Source organism: Physeter macrocephalus, chromosome 14 (assembly GCF_002837175.3).
Source record: "Physeter macrocephalus isolate SW-GA chromosome 14, ASM283717v5, whole genome shotgun sequence".
Taxonomy (NCBI): domain Eukaryota; kingdom Metazoa; phylum Chordata; class Mammalia; order Artiodactyla; family Physeteridae; genus Physeter; species Physeter macrocephalus.
Genome location: NC_041227.1, coordinates 16699139 through 16716854, shown reverse-complemented (window position 1 = coordinate 16716854; position 17716 = coordinate 16699139). Strand labels below are relative to the sequence as shown.

General features: G+C 45.2%; 1 protein-coding gene across 2 annotated transcripts in view; it reads right to left on the bottom strand.

Annotated features, from left to right (window-relative positions):
- Positions 1 to 229: 229 nt before the first annotated feature.
- The window catches only part of PTPRT (protein tyrosine phosphatase receptor type T), a 1083615-nt gene continuing 1066128 nt past the window's right edge, over positions 230 to 17716 (bottom strand). For both annotated transcript variants that reach the window (XM_024128402.2, XM_024128403.2), the window contains 4 exons: positions 3808 to 3933; positions 2756 to 2919; positions 1107 to 1242; positions 230 to 335 (listed from right to left, as the gene is read on the bottom strand). In XM_024128402.2, the coding sequence (XP_023984170.1) occupies positions 282 to 335; positions 1107 to 1242; positions 2756 to 2919; positions 3808 to 3933 (480 nt within the window). In that variant the 3' untranslated portion in view covers positions 230 to 281. The remainder of the gene's footprint in view (positions 336 to 1106; positions 1243 to 2755; positions 2920 to 3807; positions 3934 to 17716) is intronic.

The window sequence follows — 17716 nt, the reverse complement described above, 5'->3', positions numbered from 1 at the left end:
AAACTTGAAAAGAGCAAAAGCAAGAGGTCTGGGCACTGGAAAGTCCGGGCCTTGCTATACAGGTGCACTTCTGTATGGGCCCGTGCCTGAGGCTGGAAAAGAAGCCTGGGGGAGACCCCTCCGAAGGTACAGAGCCCATCGTGGGCCACAGGAGCACCCGTCTTCTCCTTGGAGTTGGGCAGGGTGCCACCGCTTAGCCCCTGAGCCCAGTCGCTGCCATTCACGGAAAAGGGGGCCTGGCTGCAGCCTCTGGACTCTGGCAGGTTCTCCATGCTGCTGGGCTAAAAGGAGCTTAAATACTCCAGTGCCACCTCGTATACAAACTTATACTGTTCCTGAGAGGAGGAGAGGCAGAGAGGGAGAAGAGAAGACGAAAAGGAAAGGGAAAATGCATTTAGTTTAGAGATACAGATTATGGAGGAAAGATTATCTATGTCTATACTAACAGTCAATTCAAAATTGTCCACGCAGATTCAGATTCAGTAGATCTGGAGTGGGGCTCAAGAGTCTGCATTTCTACCAGGCTCCCGTGTGACACTACAGCTGCTGCTGGTCTGTGGACCACACTTGGAGTAGGCCCTCGCTTTGGGTAAGACCACACTTAGCACAGACTTAAAGACTCATTAAAGTTCCCTGTGTACGGTATGTCTCCATCTCTGCACCAGGTCTTTCTTAACACCTGGAGCCCTGCGCCCCCAGTCTCTTCCTATCCCTTGCTTCACAGTGTCCGAGCCCAATGCTTTATATGATAAAAAGGAGCATAAATTAATTAGAATGGGACTGGACTGAGTCAGAAACATAATTCACATTCTACCAATCCAGAATCCCTTCCCCTGAGCCAGAAATAGTGATACTTTCCCACGGAATGGAAAGAGAGTAAAACAACGTAGCGTGTGCCAAGACGAATATCTGGACTCTCTGCAGAAGAGAAGTTGGTGAGGCTGGAGGGAGGAAGCAGGTTAACTGTGTGTGCAAAGGGCAGCGACCGCAGGTGCTCAAGAAGCATCCGGCTGTTGAGTGTTTTTACTCTTTGATGCTATTTTCTTCAGGTCAAGGGAACTACGGTCAGCCCCTGGCTACCGGAGAACGGTCCTCAGCACACTCACCAGGGTCTCCACCATGTTGGACTTGTTGTTACGTAATGTTTTCACGATGTGGAACACATCGATGATGTTTTGCTGCTGGATCATCTCACACACGCTGCAGACGGCACAGAAGGTTCCGCTGCGGCCTCCCCCATTTCTAAACACAGAGCAAGAAGGTGAGCAAGATTCCTGGGTACCCCTCAGGCTCCTGCTGAGCCTAAGGCCATGTCGGCAGTAGTGGAGGGTGACTGCCCTGGCAAATGCAAGGTAAGGCTTATGGTTGGAGTCCCATCTGTGCCGTGAACCTGCTTTGACCTTGGGCAAGTCACTTCCTGTGTCTGAGCCTCAGGTTCTTCATTTGTATAATGAAGGGGATAACCTTTGAAAGCCCACTTAGCTTGATGTTCCCTTGGTTCTAGCAGCATGTGACTGTCACCCACGGCGCACTGACCCAAACCCCCAGGACAGACAGAGTGTCTCTGTAGGTGTGGTGCCTGCCTCCTTGTCCACCTACACATCCAGTGAAGACAGCGGAAGGTTGCATGTGTTTTTACTCCTAGTTCTTTCCATCCGCTAAGGACAGCAATACCAGAGACATCTCTGTTAGCTGGGGTCAGCCAGCCTAGGTTTTGGGTGGGGCTGGGATGGGTCTCAGATGCTGAATCCCGAAAAGACGCATCTCTATTTATACACCCTGCTTTAAGCAAGACCCTACTGACCTGGAAAATAGAGAAAGAGGGCTCTTGGCAGGGTCATCCCTCTGTCACACTTTCTTTCTGATGCTCCGTAAGTCATCTTCATAGAAACACCCCTCCAACTCTTTACAGAAAATCTCTTTAGGAATCTGCCAGATTTGGAACTCCTGGGTGTATTGCCAAGAGCAACTAATGATGTCATGTAATGGTCTGTGTCTAGAGAACATCTGGATGGAAACTAAGTCACTGAGTCTACCTCCCGGATGTTTTATCCACAGGACACCCAACGACCAGATGTTTCAAGTACAGACAGTTGCCCTCCATTCACTGGCCAGTGCCTGCATTTCAGTGTCTGTTTTGGTGTCTCTGCCCTCCAAGGATGCCAAGGTCTCTGTTGACAGAAGGACACCCCTGTGCTTTCCTACAGCTCAAACTGCTGGTCACCTCGGCAAGAGAAGACATGAATAAAAGGTACTCCTGCGAAAAAGCAGGCTAAAAAACAATCGCATGGGAAAGAGTAGGAAGGGCCCCCTGTCCACCCCTCCCTTAAGGCTCTCCGATTTTCCTGTCATGTGTGCACCACATGAAAGAGGGGGCACGATAAGCCGGTTTTGAAATGACTGAACTCAATTCCAGGGTAGGATGTTATTAATGCCTCCACCTGCTCCAGAAATATTATTCTGAAAAAGGGAAGACTTTGATTCAACTTCCTTTTTAAAGATTGAGGCCCTCTCCATCACTTCTCCCCAAATCATGTTAAGTTCTAAGAAGCAAAGTGAATGGTTGTGAATCAGCTGTTCCACACATAGCTTTATGGCTGCAATCCCAGTCCATTAAAGGACTGTGATGCCTTGACTACACTCCTGTTGGCCTGTAAGGATGTGGTATGGCCAGGCATGCCTAGGACTGGTATTTGTGGCCAGCGGCATCCTCAAGGATGTCCCGTTGCCCTGGAGACCCCTCCCTCATACTCACAGGCAGTGGACCACAGTGCGTCCCTCCCTCCCATCGTACTGCTCCTGCCACTTCTCCAGCCGTCGGACCACTTTGAGCAGAGAGCGCTTGGAGGGGGGCGTGTCCCGGTAGGCAGGCCAGCCAATGTACTGGAGATGCTGGACTATACGATACCCGTCCTGTGGCTGAGAAGAGAGAGGCTATTAGGGCTGTTCTGCTGGGGATGCTTAGGGATGCGGGCCCTCCAGATACCCTGGAGGCTGCAGCATTGCAGTGGAAGACGGAATAAATGGGGTCTACGCTATAATGTCCTCACGGGGAGAGTCCCACAGTATCCCCATGACCACCTCTACACCTCTGTGCACACTGATTCTCCTGCCATGACTGCTCTGCATCCCTCCTCTACCTGAAAAACTTCTACTCAGTCCTCAGAACCCAATTCAAATGCCCCTTTCTCTAGGAAAGACTTCCCTGAATACTGGGCAGGATTCTTCTCTCTTTCTGCAGTTCATGAGCCAAAACACATCTCGCTTTCCCATTAGACAGCGAATTCTGAGGGCAGGGACTGAATCCTGTTCACCACGAGCCCCCAGTAAAGACCAAGGTCGCTTTAGGTAGCCACCGTTTCATAGATCACTCATCTGTTCCCTCCCACTCAATACTACTCCACCCAGCAGTGAAATTCCTCATGGAAGCAACTTATTATTTTCCATCTTGGTGTGCCCACCATCCAGCCCAAAGCTTACTGGATCCAATCAAAGGCTGCATCAGCTCATGCCGAAACAGCACAACACAGCAGGGAAGCACTACATTCTGAGAATTTGTGTCTACATGGCAGCAAGTGTGTCAGGAAACAGGCAGATGGCAGGCTGGATGTCCCCCTGTGTGTGTCTGTGTGTGGGAGCCATTGCTGGGTCTGGAGCCAGAATTGGCAAAGGCATCACTTCCCCAAGGACGAGATGAACAGGAGAGGACAGCACAGACTCCTGGCTGGCCTGCGGGGTCCTCTCCCGGCAGCTTCCATCTGTTTTGGGAAGGAGGAGTCCGGGAAGCAGCAGCGGCCGTACACTTACCCGAGCCATGTTACAGATGCGGAATATTCTGTGGATGATGTCCTCATCGATGTCTGCGGAGACGAATTCCACCTGGATGGGCCCGTAGCACCCCGAGGTCTTCTCAGGCCAGTACTGCATACAGAGCTGAGGTAAGGAAAGGGGTCACAGAAAAAGGCCAAGGTCAGGGGCTGGGGGCATTGGTTTCATTTATCATGAAACCTTTCTTGCTGCCTGCAGGACACATTGGCTAGAAAGGTAGAGTGTTATGTAGGAAATTAGGCTCGGCTTTCCTGTTGAGAAACAGCTACCCATTTTTCTGGTTGTTGAAAAGTCAGAGCTCGGAGCACAGAAACACTGGGCTTAAACCTCTTTACTGTGCTGATTTCAAACCACTTGTTAGGCTTGCTGGGCCTCAGTTTTCCCCATCTGTAAAATGGGGAAAATACTGTCTACCTTGTGCTGCTGTAAGGGTTGGATAGAACACCCTGAGGAAGGGCAACTACAATCTTTAGTTCAACACAAATCACAGCAACTTTTCCCCATTCTAGGAAAACCTTCACGGTGTTTATTTCTTCATCAGATCATGAGTAGTTTTAAAAAATACATAGGTTTTGGCATCAGACAGGCTTGGGTCCAAATCCAGTCTCTGCTGCTTACTAGCTATGCCATCCAGGCCTGAGTTTCTCCCGTGTAAAATGGGGCCAATTATGCTTACCTTGCACCAAAAGATAATGTAACAAGCTATTGAGAGATCTTGCCTATTATCTTTCCTATTTTTTTGGAATTAGAAATTAGAACCTACAGCTGAGAGCAAAAGGCAGTGGTTGCTTCTCAGCCTAAGACAATGTTTCTCAGCAGAGGTTGCTTTGTCACCCAGGGGACATTTGGCAATTCTAGAGACATTTTTGATGATCACACCTGGGGGTAACTATGGGCATCTAGTGAGTAGAGGCCAGGATGCTGCTAAGTATCCTACAATGCATGTGACGGCTCCCCTGAGAGGAATCCGGCCCCAGTTCTCAATGGTGCAGAGACTAAGAAAGCCTGGTCTAAGATCGTAAATTGTCCCTTAAGTTTATAGTGTCATCAAGAGTGAGAGACAGATACTTTATGCCCCGTATCTGTTGAGTCACTAGATGACTATAGTTGGGGAAAGAATATTAAGGTAGGTGGCACAGGTTGTGGCTCAGAGTAAGGCAAAGCGTGCTTCCTCAACTCCTGGTTCCCAAGGGGCGTGGAGATGGACACTGTCCAGGGGCAAGGAGGAGAGCTCAGATTGAGGCTGCAGGCTCGCTGGGACCACCCCAGCATGGACCAAGAGGCCACGTGTTAGAAAGCCTTTTCACCTGGGGGTTGCCCGGAAGACGTAGCTGAGACTCAAAGACCCAACAAAGCTTCTGAGATCCTGGCATCTCAGTGGGGTCTGCCGCAGCCTATGCTGAGCTCGCAGACAAGGAACTAGATGGACAGAGGCTACCCACGGCAATCCGGTGGCCTCCTCATAACCACCACGGATGCAGGATTTTCATGAAAGTGATTGCTTTCCCTTTCACTGAGAGAACAGCCAACTCAGCCTGGGTAGTCACATGCAAAAACTTTTTTGATTCTATCCTTCCTGCAGAACTAGAGGCAGAATGGACGAGCAGGGAGGAGGGAGACCATAGGAGAGAAAAGCACACATCTCCCACCTTCCTAGCTGTGGAACCTAAACTCCAGCTTAGGGATAACATTTGTTCACATTATGGCCCACGGGCCAAACCTGGCAAGCCGTCTGATTCTGTAAATAAAGCTGTATTGAAATCTAGCTATATTAGCCATTTACATACTTTCTGTGGTTGCCTTCAAGCTATAACGGCAGGTTTGAGTAGTTGTGACAGAGACCACACAGCCTTCAAAACCTAAAGTATTTCCTATCTGGTTCTTTCCGCAGAGAAGGTTGGCCAACTCTTGTCCTATAGGGCTGTTCCAAGGATAAAGAGAGAACACATGGGAAGAAAGCCCTGAGCAGAGTGCCAGCATCCACTACATTCCAGCGATTCATATCATTCTTGAACCTCTCAGTGCTCAACAAAAATAACAACAATAATGATAATAGCTAACATATAAATTTGAAGAATTCTTCCTCTTATCACCCCTCTTAAATAGCAAAGGTAAGCAAGATTAAGTTTCATAATGCAATGGTGCCTTGCTTTCCTGGCATCTCCATCGGGGGTTAATTGAGAATATTGAGAAAGGAGTTGTGTGTGTGTGTGTAGGTGTGGAGTGCTGGTCACAGCGGTCTCTGTGGCTGGACAGTCATCTGCTGAGCTGTGCAGTAATGAAAAATCCACAACTTGAACTTCATTTCTCTTTGCCATTGGCTCTTCTGACCTGCAACCTTCACAGTAATGAGGGACCGGTATAGATAAGTCTGTGGCTGGCCAGAGAAATCAGAATTAATCAGAACTGCCAATTAAAAAAAAATAATTGCCTTTATTACCTGCATTGAATTGTGCCTTGCCAGAGGTTGGCTCTGATCCTGACATGAGGTACATGGGTCCAAGGCATCAAGGAAAGTCTATTATCCCCAATATTTTCAGTCTGGGGAGAATGTGGAACGATTTGTCTCTTTTAATAAGATTTCCAGACCAATTTCTCAAGCTAATAGGTTCTACTCTGCCTCAAACAAGACTCCTTTATTTTGGGACACTTCTCTGCATTTGATTTTCCAGGTCACTCTCCATCATGTCCAGAGGGCTCAGAAGGGTTGCAGGGTCCTTCTAATCCTACATCAGAGCCAGCCTTTCACTTGAGTTCCCTAATCCGTGACACCACATCAGCAATGGCGTGGGTGACATTCAGCCGGGTGACCTGTGGGCAGATGTGGTGTTTCAGCTGCCAAGGATCATCAGGGCCTGCCCCCAGGCCAGGACGCTACACATAATCTAGCCATGGGAAATGGGAGAGAGAATGGGGGGAGCCCATGCTCTGTTCCTGGTGACCCTCTGGGGCTCGGAAATGATTCTCTTCAATAAGACATGTCCTCTAAGGTTTAGCTCAAGACTGTCCTGGTGTCCAAGTGCCGGGGTTGTGCCTCAGTGGGTACCACCACTTTGGCCCCGTGTATGCAGCTGAGCAAAAGGTAATGGGGCTCCTGCTTGAAGCGCCCTGGGCTCAAATCCCAGCCCTGTTCTTCCCTAGCTGAGTGACTTGGCCAAATCTCTTAGCTTCTCTGGGTTAAGTGATGAGTGGCTGTGAATCTGAATGTGTCTACTTAGCACAGGAGTCTGTAGCTAGTAAGTACTCCATAAATGTAAGCTATAATTATTTGGCAGTGTGGGAGAGGGTCACTCAAAACAAGGTGGATAAAGTGAAGGGACTTTTTCCCTCTACTTGGCAGCCCGTATGAGAATTTCCCTTTAGGATAATAATACCCAAAGGACTGCCCTTGTGAAAATTCCTGGTCAGCCAGCCTGACAGAGCAGTGGGGACAGGTGCCACCTGTGATATGCGGACACTGTTCTGCATGTCAGAGGAGAGAGGCCTGTGGGTTGTTCTTGAGAGGGACCTAGGAGATGGACGAGGAAAAGCAGGAGCATAAGGGAACCAGTGAAAGGGCTGAAGGTGAATCAGTGTGTCATGGGAGCCCCCCCTCTCCTAAACTCCTAAATATTAAGCAAATTTATAACAACAAACACGGACAATGCTCAGTGTGCAAGGGGGTTTCTTGTGGAAGCCGGCGAGGAACTGAGCTTTGCTCCCTTGGTGACTTACGTGGTCTCAGCTCCACTTCTATGTGAACTGAAGGGCCAGACCATGAGCACATAAGCATCGACAGTTTATAGGAGAGCCGCCAACATGGTGGAGTAGAAAGCCCTGAGCTCACCTCCTCTCATGAGCACACCAAAATCACAACTATCTGCAGAACAACCATTGGTGGAAAAGACTGGAACCTAAAGACATAAAGAAGGAACCACAGAGAGACAGGTAGGAGGGGCAAACTCACAGCATAGTCAAATCCCATACCCCTGGGTGGGCGACCCACAAACTAGAGAATAATTACATTACAGAGGTTCTCTCACAGGAGTGAGAGTTCTGAGCCCCGCGTTGGGCTCCCCAGCCTGGGGGACTGGGAAGGTGATCCCCCAGAGCATTTGGCTTTGAAGGCCAGTGGGGCTTGATTTCGGGAGCCCCACAGGACTGGGGGAAATAGAGACTCCACTCTTAAAGGGTGCACACAAAATCTCACACTCACTGGGACCCAGGGCGAAAGCAGTAATTTGATAGGAGCCTGGGCCAGACCTATCTATCTGCTGGTCTTGGAGAGCCTCCCAGAGAGATGGGGATGGCTGTGGCTCACCTTGGGAACATTCTACCGTGTGAACACTGCTGCTGGTGGCTGCCATCCTGGCTCATCAACCCCACCCAAAAGCCTATAGGCGCAAGTGCTGGGATGCCTCAGGCTAAGTCACTAACTGGACAAGGACACAGCCCCACCCATCAGCAGACAGGCTGCCTAAAGACTTCCTGAACCCACAGTCACCTCTAGAAAAGCCCCTAGACATGGCCCTACCCACCAGAGGGCCAAGACCCAACTCCACCTCCCAGTGGGCAGGCATAGGCCCTTGCCTTCAGGAAGCCCACATTAACCTCTCGACCAGCCTCACCCACCAGGGGGCAAACACCAGATGCAAGAAAACTATGATCCCACAGTAGGCAAGAGCCTACCCTGGGACCAGCTGGGCCCGGGCCCGGGCCCGGGCCCTGGCCCTGTCCACTAAGAGGCCAACGCAAGCTTTGAGATACCCTAGACCCCATACCCAACTGTGTCAGGAATTGCCCCCCTCCAACCTGAAATGAGCTCAGGGATCCCTGGGTCCTGCAGCCAGACTCCAGGAACTGGCTCTGCTTGCCTGGCACTAACCCCTGAACCTGGCTTTACCTGCCAGTGGATTGGCAACAGCCCAAGAGTCTTTAGGACCCTGACTCTGGCCGCCAGTGAGCCAGCACTAGCCCTGGGACACCCCTAGGGTTCTGCAGCAGTGCCTTGTGACCAGGCCACACTAACTAGCAGCCAACAGCATCTATACAAGGCAGAGCTTGGCAACCAACTGGGTCAGGGGCCAACCAAGCCTACCAGACTGACTGCCCACATAGGCCGCCACAACAGAAGGACCCATGCAGCCGTCTTAGGTGGCACCCCAAGAGCATCTACCTTGGGTGATAAGAGGGGAGTGCACTGCTGGGATGCATAGGACATCTTCTACAGAAGGCCACTTATGCAAGATTGAGAAACGTAACTAACCTACCACATATATAAAAATACAAATAGCAACTTAGACAAAATGGGGTGGCAGAGGAACATGTTCCAGATGAAGAAACAAGATAAAACCCCAGAAGAAGAATTAAGTGAAGTGGAGATAGGCAATATACCCGAGGAAAAAGTTCAGAGTGGTGATCATAAAGATGATCAAAGAACTCAGAAGAAGAATGGATGTACAGAGGGAGAAGTCAGAAGTTTTAAACAAAGAAGAGATAAAGAAAGAACAACTGAACAGAGATGAATACAAAAAATGAAATGAAAAATACACTAGAAGGAATCAGAAGTAGACTAAATGATATGGAGGAATGGATCAGTGAGCTGGAAGACAGAGTAATGGAAATCACTGCCACTGAACAGAAGAAATAATGAAAAGAAATGAGGACAGTTTAAGAGACCTCTGGGACAATATCTAGAGCACTAATATTCACATTATAGGGGTCTCAGAAGGAGAAGAGAAAGGACCTGAGAAAATATTTGAAGACATAATAGCTAAAAACTTCCCTAACCACAGAAAGGAAACAATCACCCAAGTCTAGGAAGTGCAGAAAGTCCCATACAGGATTAACCCAAAGAGGAACACACCAAGACACATTGCAATTAAAATGACAAAAAGATAGATAGATAGAGAATATTAAAAGCAGCATGGGAAAAGCAACAAATAACATACAAGGGCACTCCCATAAGGCTATCAGCTGATTTTTCAGCAGAAACTCTGCAGGCCAGAAGTGAGTGGCATGATATATTTAAAATGATGAAAGGGGAAAATCTACAACCAAGAATACTTTACCCAGCAAGGCTCTCGTTCAGATTTGATAGAGAAATCCAAAGCTTTACAGATAAGCAAAAGCTAAAAAGAGTTCGGCAACATCAAACCAGCTTTGCAACAAATGTTAAATCTCTAGGCAAAAAAGAAAAGGCCACAACTAGAAACAAGAAAATTACAAAATGACAAAGCTCACCAGTGAAGGCAAACATACAGTAAAGGTAGGAAATTACCCACACACAAAGCTAATAGGGAGGTTAAAAGCTCTAAGTAGTAAAATCATCTATATCCACAATAAGCAGTTAAGGGATACACAAAACAATTAGATAAAATATGATATCAAAAACAGTAATCATGAGGGGAGGAGAGTACAAATGTAGGGTTTTTAAAATACATTTGAAATTAAGAGGTCATCAACTCAAAATAATCACATCTATATATAAAGACTGCTATACAAAAAAATCATGGTAACTGTAAACCAAAAAATTTATTATAGATATACACGCAAAAAAGAAAAATCCAAACATAACACTGAAGACAGTCATCAAATCACGAGAGAACAAAAGAAGAAGAAAGTGGAAAAAACCAAATCCAAAATAATTAACAAAACAGCAATAAGAACATACGTATCAACAATTACCGTAAATGTAAATGGACTAAATGCTCCAAGCAAAAGACACAGAGTGGCTGAATGGATACAAAAACAAGACCCGTATATATGCTTCCTATAAGAGACTCACTTCAGCTCTAGAGACACATACAAACTAAAAGTGAGGAGATGGAAAATGGTATTCCATGCAAATGGAAATCAAAAGAAAGAGTAGCAATACTTACATCAGACAAAATAGACTTTAAAATAAAGACTGTTACAAGATACAAAGAAGGGCACTACATAATGATCAAGGGATCAATCCAAGAAGAAGATACAACAATTGTAAATATATATGCAATTGTAAATATATATGCATCCAACATAGGGGCACCTAACTATATAAGACAAATATTAACAGACATGAAAGGAGAAATCGACAGTAACACAATAATTGTAGGGGACTTTAACATCCCACTTACATCAATGGACAGATGATCCAGACAGAAAATCAATAAGGAAACACAGGCCTTAAATGACACATCAGACCAAATGAACTTAACTGATATATAAAGAGCATTCCATCCCAAAGCAGCAGAATACACATTCTTTTCAAGTGCACATGGAACATTCTTCTGGATAGATCACATGCTAGGCCACAAAACAAACCTTGGTAAATTTCAGAAAGTTGAAATCATATCAAGCATCTTTTCCGACCACAACACTATGAAACTAGAAATCAACTACAAGAAAAAACCTGCAAAAAAATATGTGGAGGCTAACCAGTATGCTACTAAACAACCAATGCATCACTGCAGAAATCAAAGAGGAAATAAAAAAATACCTAGAGACAATGAAAACGAAAACATGATGATCCAAAACCTATGGGATGTAGCAAAAGCAATGCTAAGAAGGAGGTTTATGGTGATGAAAACTTACCACAGGGAACAAGAAACATCTCAAACAACCTAACCTTACATCTAAAGCAACTAGGGAAAGAAGAACAAGAAAACCCCCAAAGTTAGTAGAAGGAAAGAAAGAAGGATCAGAGCAGAAATAGAGACTAAAAAAAAAAAAAAAAAAAATCAATGAAATTAAAAGCTGGTTCTTTGAAAAGAAACAAAATTGACAAACCTTTAGCCAGATTCATCAAGTAGAAAAGGGAGAGGGCCCAAATAAATAAAATCAGAAATGAAAAAGAAGTTACAACTGACACCACAGAAATACAAATGATTGTAAAAGACTACTATGAGCTACATGCTGATAAAATGGACAACTTAGAAGAAATGGCCAAATTATTAGATATAATCTCCCAAGATCGAACTAAGAACAAGAAAATATGAACAGACAAATTACCAGTAATGAAACTGAATCAGTAATTTAAAAACTCTCAACAAACAAAAGTCTAGGACCAGATGCCTTCACAGGTGAATTTTTTACCAAACGTTTAGAGAAGAGTTAACACCTATCCTTCTGAACACCTATCCTTCTGAAACTATTCCAAAAAATTGCAGAGGAAGGAACATTCCCGAACTCATTCTATGAGGCCAGCACCCTCCTGATACCAAAACCAGACAAAGATATCACACACACACACACACACACACACACACACATTACAGGCCAATATCACTGATGAACCTAGATGCAAAAATCCTCAACAAAATACTAGCAAACAGAATCCAACAGCACATTAAAAGGATCATACACCATGATCAAGTGGGATTTATCCCAGGAATGGAAGGATTTTTAATATCCGCAAATCAATGTGATACACCACATTAACAAATTGAAGAAGAAAAACCGTACGATGACCTCAATGATGCAGAAAAGCTTCTGATAAAATTCAACATCCATTTACAATAAAAACTCTCTAGAAAGTGGGCAGAGAGGGAACATACCTCAACATAATAAAGGCCATGTTTGGCAAACCCACAGCTAACATCACACTCAATGGTGAAAAGCTGAAAGCATTTCCTTTAAGATCAGGAACAAGACAAGGATGTCCACTCTTGCCACTCTTATTCAACATAGTTTTGGGAGTCCTAGCCACAGCAATCAGAGAAGAAAAGGAAATAAAAGGAATCAAAATTGGAAAGGAAGAAGTAAAACTGTCACTGTTTGCAGACAGCATGATACTATATACATAGAAAATCCTAAAGATGCCACCAGAAAACAACTAGAGCTCATCAATGAATTCAGTAAAGTTGCAGGATACAAAATTAATATACAGAAATCTGTTGCATTTCTATACACTAACAACAAAGTATCAGAAAGAGAAATTAAGAAAACAATCCCATGTACCATTGCATCAAAAAGAGTAAAATAACTAGGAATAAACCTACCCAAGGAGGCAAAAGAACTGTACTCCAAAAACTATAAGACACTGATGAAACAAACTGAAGATGACACAAAGAGATGGAAAGATATACTGTGTTCTTGGATTGGAGGAATAAATATTGTTAAAATGACCATAATATCCAAGGCAATCTACAGACTCAATGCACTCTCTATAAAAATACCAATGGCATTTTTCACAGAACTAGAACAAATAATTTAAAAATGTGTATGGAAACATAAAAGAAAGACCCTGAAGAGCCAAAACAATCTTGAGAAAGAAGATTGGAGCTGGAGGAGTCATGCTCCCTGACTTCAGACTCTACTACTGTGCTACAGTAATCAAAACAGTATGGTACTGGCACAAAAACAGAACCATAGATCAATGGAACAGGACAGAAAGCCCAGAAATAAACCCATGCACTTATGGTCAATTAATCTACAACAAAGGAGGCAAGAATATACAATGCAGAAAAGACAGTCTCTTCAATAAGTAGTGCTGGGAAAACTGGACAGCACATGTAAAAGAATGAAATTAGAGCATTCTCTAACACCATACACAAAAATAAACTCAAAATGGATTGAAGATCTAAATGTAAGACCAGATACTATAAAACTCCTGGAGGAAAACACAGGCAGAACACTCTTTGACATAAGTCACAGAAATATTTTTTTGGATCCATCTCCTAAAGTAAAGGAAATAAAAGCAAAAATAAATAAATGGGACCTAATTAAACTTAAAAGCTTTTGCACAACAAAGGAAACCACCGACAAAATGAAAAGACAACCTACTGAATGGGAGCATATCATTGCAAATGATATGACTAATAAGGGATTAATATCCAACATATATAAACGGCTCACACAACTCACATTTTTAATTCTGCTGATTGAAAAACTGTGCTGAATAGACATTTTTCCAAGGAGGAAATGCAGATGCCCAATAAGCATATGAAAAGATTCTCAACATAGCTAATCATCAGGGAAATGCAAATCAAAACCACAAGGAGCTATCACCTCATACCTGTCAGAATGGCCATCATCAAAAAGAACACAAATAATAAATATTGGCAAGGATGTGGAGAAAAGGGAACCCTTGTACACTGTTGGTGGGAATGTAAATTGGTGCTGCCACTGTGGAAAACAGTATGGAGGGTTCTCAACAAATTAAAACTAGAACTACCATATGACCCAGCAATTCTACTCCTGAGTATATATCCAAAAAAAACCCAAAAGCACTAATTCTAAAAGATACTTGCACCCCAATGTTCATAGCAGCATTATTTACAACTGTCAAGATATGAAAGCAACCTAAGTGACCACTAACAGATGGATGGATAAAGAAAATGTTGTATATATACACGATGGAATACTACTCAGTTATAAAAAAGAATGAAATTTTGCCTTTGGAGCAACATGGCTGGACTTGGAGGGCATGGTGCTAAATGAAATAAGTCAGACAAAGACAAATATTGTATGATATCACTCACATATGGAATCTAAAAAACAATAAACTAGTGAATATTACAAAAAAGAAGCAGACATATATAGAGGACAAACTAGTGGTTACCAGTGGAGGGGGAGGGGTAATCAAGGGGTGGGGGAGTGGCAGGTACAAACTTCTGGGTGTAAGATAGGCTCCAGGATGTATTGTACAACACAGGGAATCTAGCCAATATTTTGTAATAACTGTAAATGGAAAGTAACCTTTAAAAATTATATTAAAAATTTAAAAATTTAAAATAAAAGAAGAGAAACAAAAGGTTATAGAAATCTTGGGGAGAGGAGTTTATGGTTTCTTAAGGCCCTGGAAATAGGGGGTTCAAGGAAGTCCACCTGGCAGTCTAAAACCACAAGGACCCAGCTGACCTGGGGCCACACATACACTCAATGTAACATTGTTCCTTTCTTCCTTAGATGGGAAACTTTTGCAGTAGTTGTCTCCATGATAGATTCCAATCCTTTAGCCTATAGCCCAGCCTTTTCCTACCTTATATCCTAGTGTTCTGCTTCTCCTCCCTTTCTTACCCATCCGTCTAGGAGGGGAGGTGTTTTCCTGCCCATAGGGAGGGCCTCGCCACCGCAGATGCACACGGCTGGGCTGATGACCACACCTGGGGGGCCGGGGAGGGAAGCCACTGCAGCTGTTGCTGCTGATTTAGAAATGGCCGTGCTTCTCCTGGAAAAGCAGAGGGGCTTTTGCTATTTATTTTCAGAACAAGTTAAACCAAGCGAAAGTCAGGAAGCCTGTGTGGACAGCCCTGGAACAGCTGCCATGCATTATTCCACCTAGTGATCTCCACTGCTGCTTGGGACACAGAAAGATGTCCTTCAGGCGTGCACGTTCACACAGGAAATCTAACAAACACCAAGGCTGTCTCCCTGTTAGACATCATTTTCTTGCTGATGGAATAAGAAAGCCTGTCAGTCACTGAAATAAACACGCTCTGATGAGTTAAATGAAAACTAGCATATGGCCTATTTTTGGAATAAACAATTCTAAAGCATATTTCAGTGCACCTTAGTTGTGCCTTCTGTTCATTAAAAAAATACTTTGATAAAATGGAAAAGCCAAGTAATATAGCTTCTAGAGATGAAGGACTCTACTTACCAAGGTCCGTGTGATCCATAGGAGGGAATCAATCCCAGGCCACTTAAAGGTGAAGTGAATTATTAGTATTTTTAAGAGAAAAATATAAGGGTTACTTGAATTGGTTTTAAAAGTCAGATCAGTGATGACAAAATTCATTTAAATAGACTTCCATAAAGAGCCCAAAACATATCATTGGCTTTAACACTGTGGCCAGGTAAGGAAGACGGACTGTAGGGGAAGAGGAGGGCGTGAAGCCAGGGAGAGAGAGAGAAAGGCACATGGACCATGCTCAAGGCACATCTGCCCATCCATTCTCCATTCACCTATCCATCGTCCCACGAGGTGATACTGCAGTTCCATGTAGTGGGTGGAAACTCACTCTTAGGTACATCAGAGTTTGTTTCCGGGAAGGAAGGGTGGGAGTTTAGGAAAATATCTACAGAGGAAGTAGGGTGGGTGGAAGGCAAAGGCTCAGGGCAGGTTTTGGAAGGAGGTAATAAAGAGAAAGATGAATTATGCAGCTTAAGAATGGAACAGCTTTGGGGGGTGGGGTGGAAGAATAGGGGAGGAAAGAAGAAAGTGGTTTGGGCAACAGGGTCGGGGGAGAAGACGTGCTGCCAGCCGCCAGGTGTGAGGAGACAGGTGGGGTTTAAGAACCGGGATGTGCGATGTTCCCCCTTCAGCCACGGGCGTTGCTGGGATATGAACCCCATCCATGTTGCCTCCAGTAAAGCCTGAGCTGGAACTTGGAAGTGGACATGAATACAGGACCCCCTTGGAATTCCCAGAAATCTTGGGGGTGGACAGTGGAATTTCCCACAGGAAGGGGAAGAGGAAACAGAGCCTATTTTATTCAAATCTTCAAAGATAGAGTGAACTTGGCTGGCATCTGAGTTATACGAACTTCACAGATGATAACACTGAGACTTTGACAAGGTAGGAAACTGGCTTAAGGCAACGCAGCAAGTAAGTGGCAAGGCTAGAACTTGAACTCAGGTCTCTTGACCCCAAACTCCTTATTCTACTGTTCCAGTGGGGGCTGAGACAGAAACAAGACCCCTTGCAATGCAGAGACACAGACTTGGGCATCCCGTGTATCTTGCTAGCATGTTTGTTAGGCTGTGTTTTCACAAGCCAAGATAAAAATGGGGATATCAGTGCTTGCTATTTGCCTTCCAGGCACAATGACAGGAAAAGACATCTCTGAAACATCGCCCCTGCTTTCTTCCTGGGAGGATGACAAGCTTGCCTCTCTCACTTCCAGAAGCTCCATGGGAAGGCATGTTCTTGGCCCTCACCTCCCTCACCTTTTCACTTGGCTTTGCATCACCTGAACTCTCAGACTTTCCACGGTGGGAGTTCAGAACTGGGGCTCTTGTTTGTTTTAAAGTAAGCAACATTCCTTCCTGCTCCATATACCCAGGTACCAGCAAGCCATTGCTTATCAGGCATGGGGGCCCTGGAAATCCTGCTGTTTAAACGGCGGCGGAAGTCTTCACCATCCCTGGCAGGGGGCCCTGGGCCTGGGTCAGGGGTGGCTGTGGGACTTTGGACAAAGCCTGCCTGGGCCTCAGCTTCCTGACCTGCAAAATGAGAGGAAGTGGACCTGGGTCAGACCAGTGGTTTCCACAGTGGCGTCCATACAGTTGGTAGGAGAAGCCAACGACCTATCTCCAAGGTCTTCAAAAGCCAAAGGGGATCACACCGTTGTCCTGAGTGGAGGACACCGAGTCTCTGGCTTTAGAGCACCTCATTGTTTTAGCTCTGTCTATGGCCTGCAGATCAGAAATGCATTGAGACAGTTATACATTATTAATTAGTCAATACAGTTTGGGAAATAAAGGCTTTCAAAGTGGCAAGTCTTGGGAGGGAAGACACGGGAAATATTGAAAGGTGTTTGGAGAACACTTAGTTTATAAAATCTCTAAGATGTAAGCAAGGTAAAGTGTACTGCCTAGAATTAGAGACAAGTAAAATACTGAGAAGCTCAGGGGATCCTCCAGGCAGAGCCAATATCATAAATGAGTAGAATATTCAAGGAATGCTAAAGCCCCAGCACTTATTCTATGGAAACAACAGAAATGAGGCCAGGTCTCGCTGACCCCCAAGCCTGACTGCAGGCCGGTGGGGTTGTGGTGGTCACCCCTGCTGGTTCCTCCGGTGCCGCCTGCCCGCAGTGCTGGGGGCAGCACGACATGCTGCCTGGACCCGGTTCTCCCATCCATCCCTTCTGCTCCCTGCTCAGCTTCTCCCCCAGCAGCTTGAGGGTCCTGGTGTGATGCTTCCAGCCTGTCTGATGCCAAAGAGAGTCTAGGAGGTGGATATTACTTCCCTAGAACACCT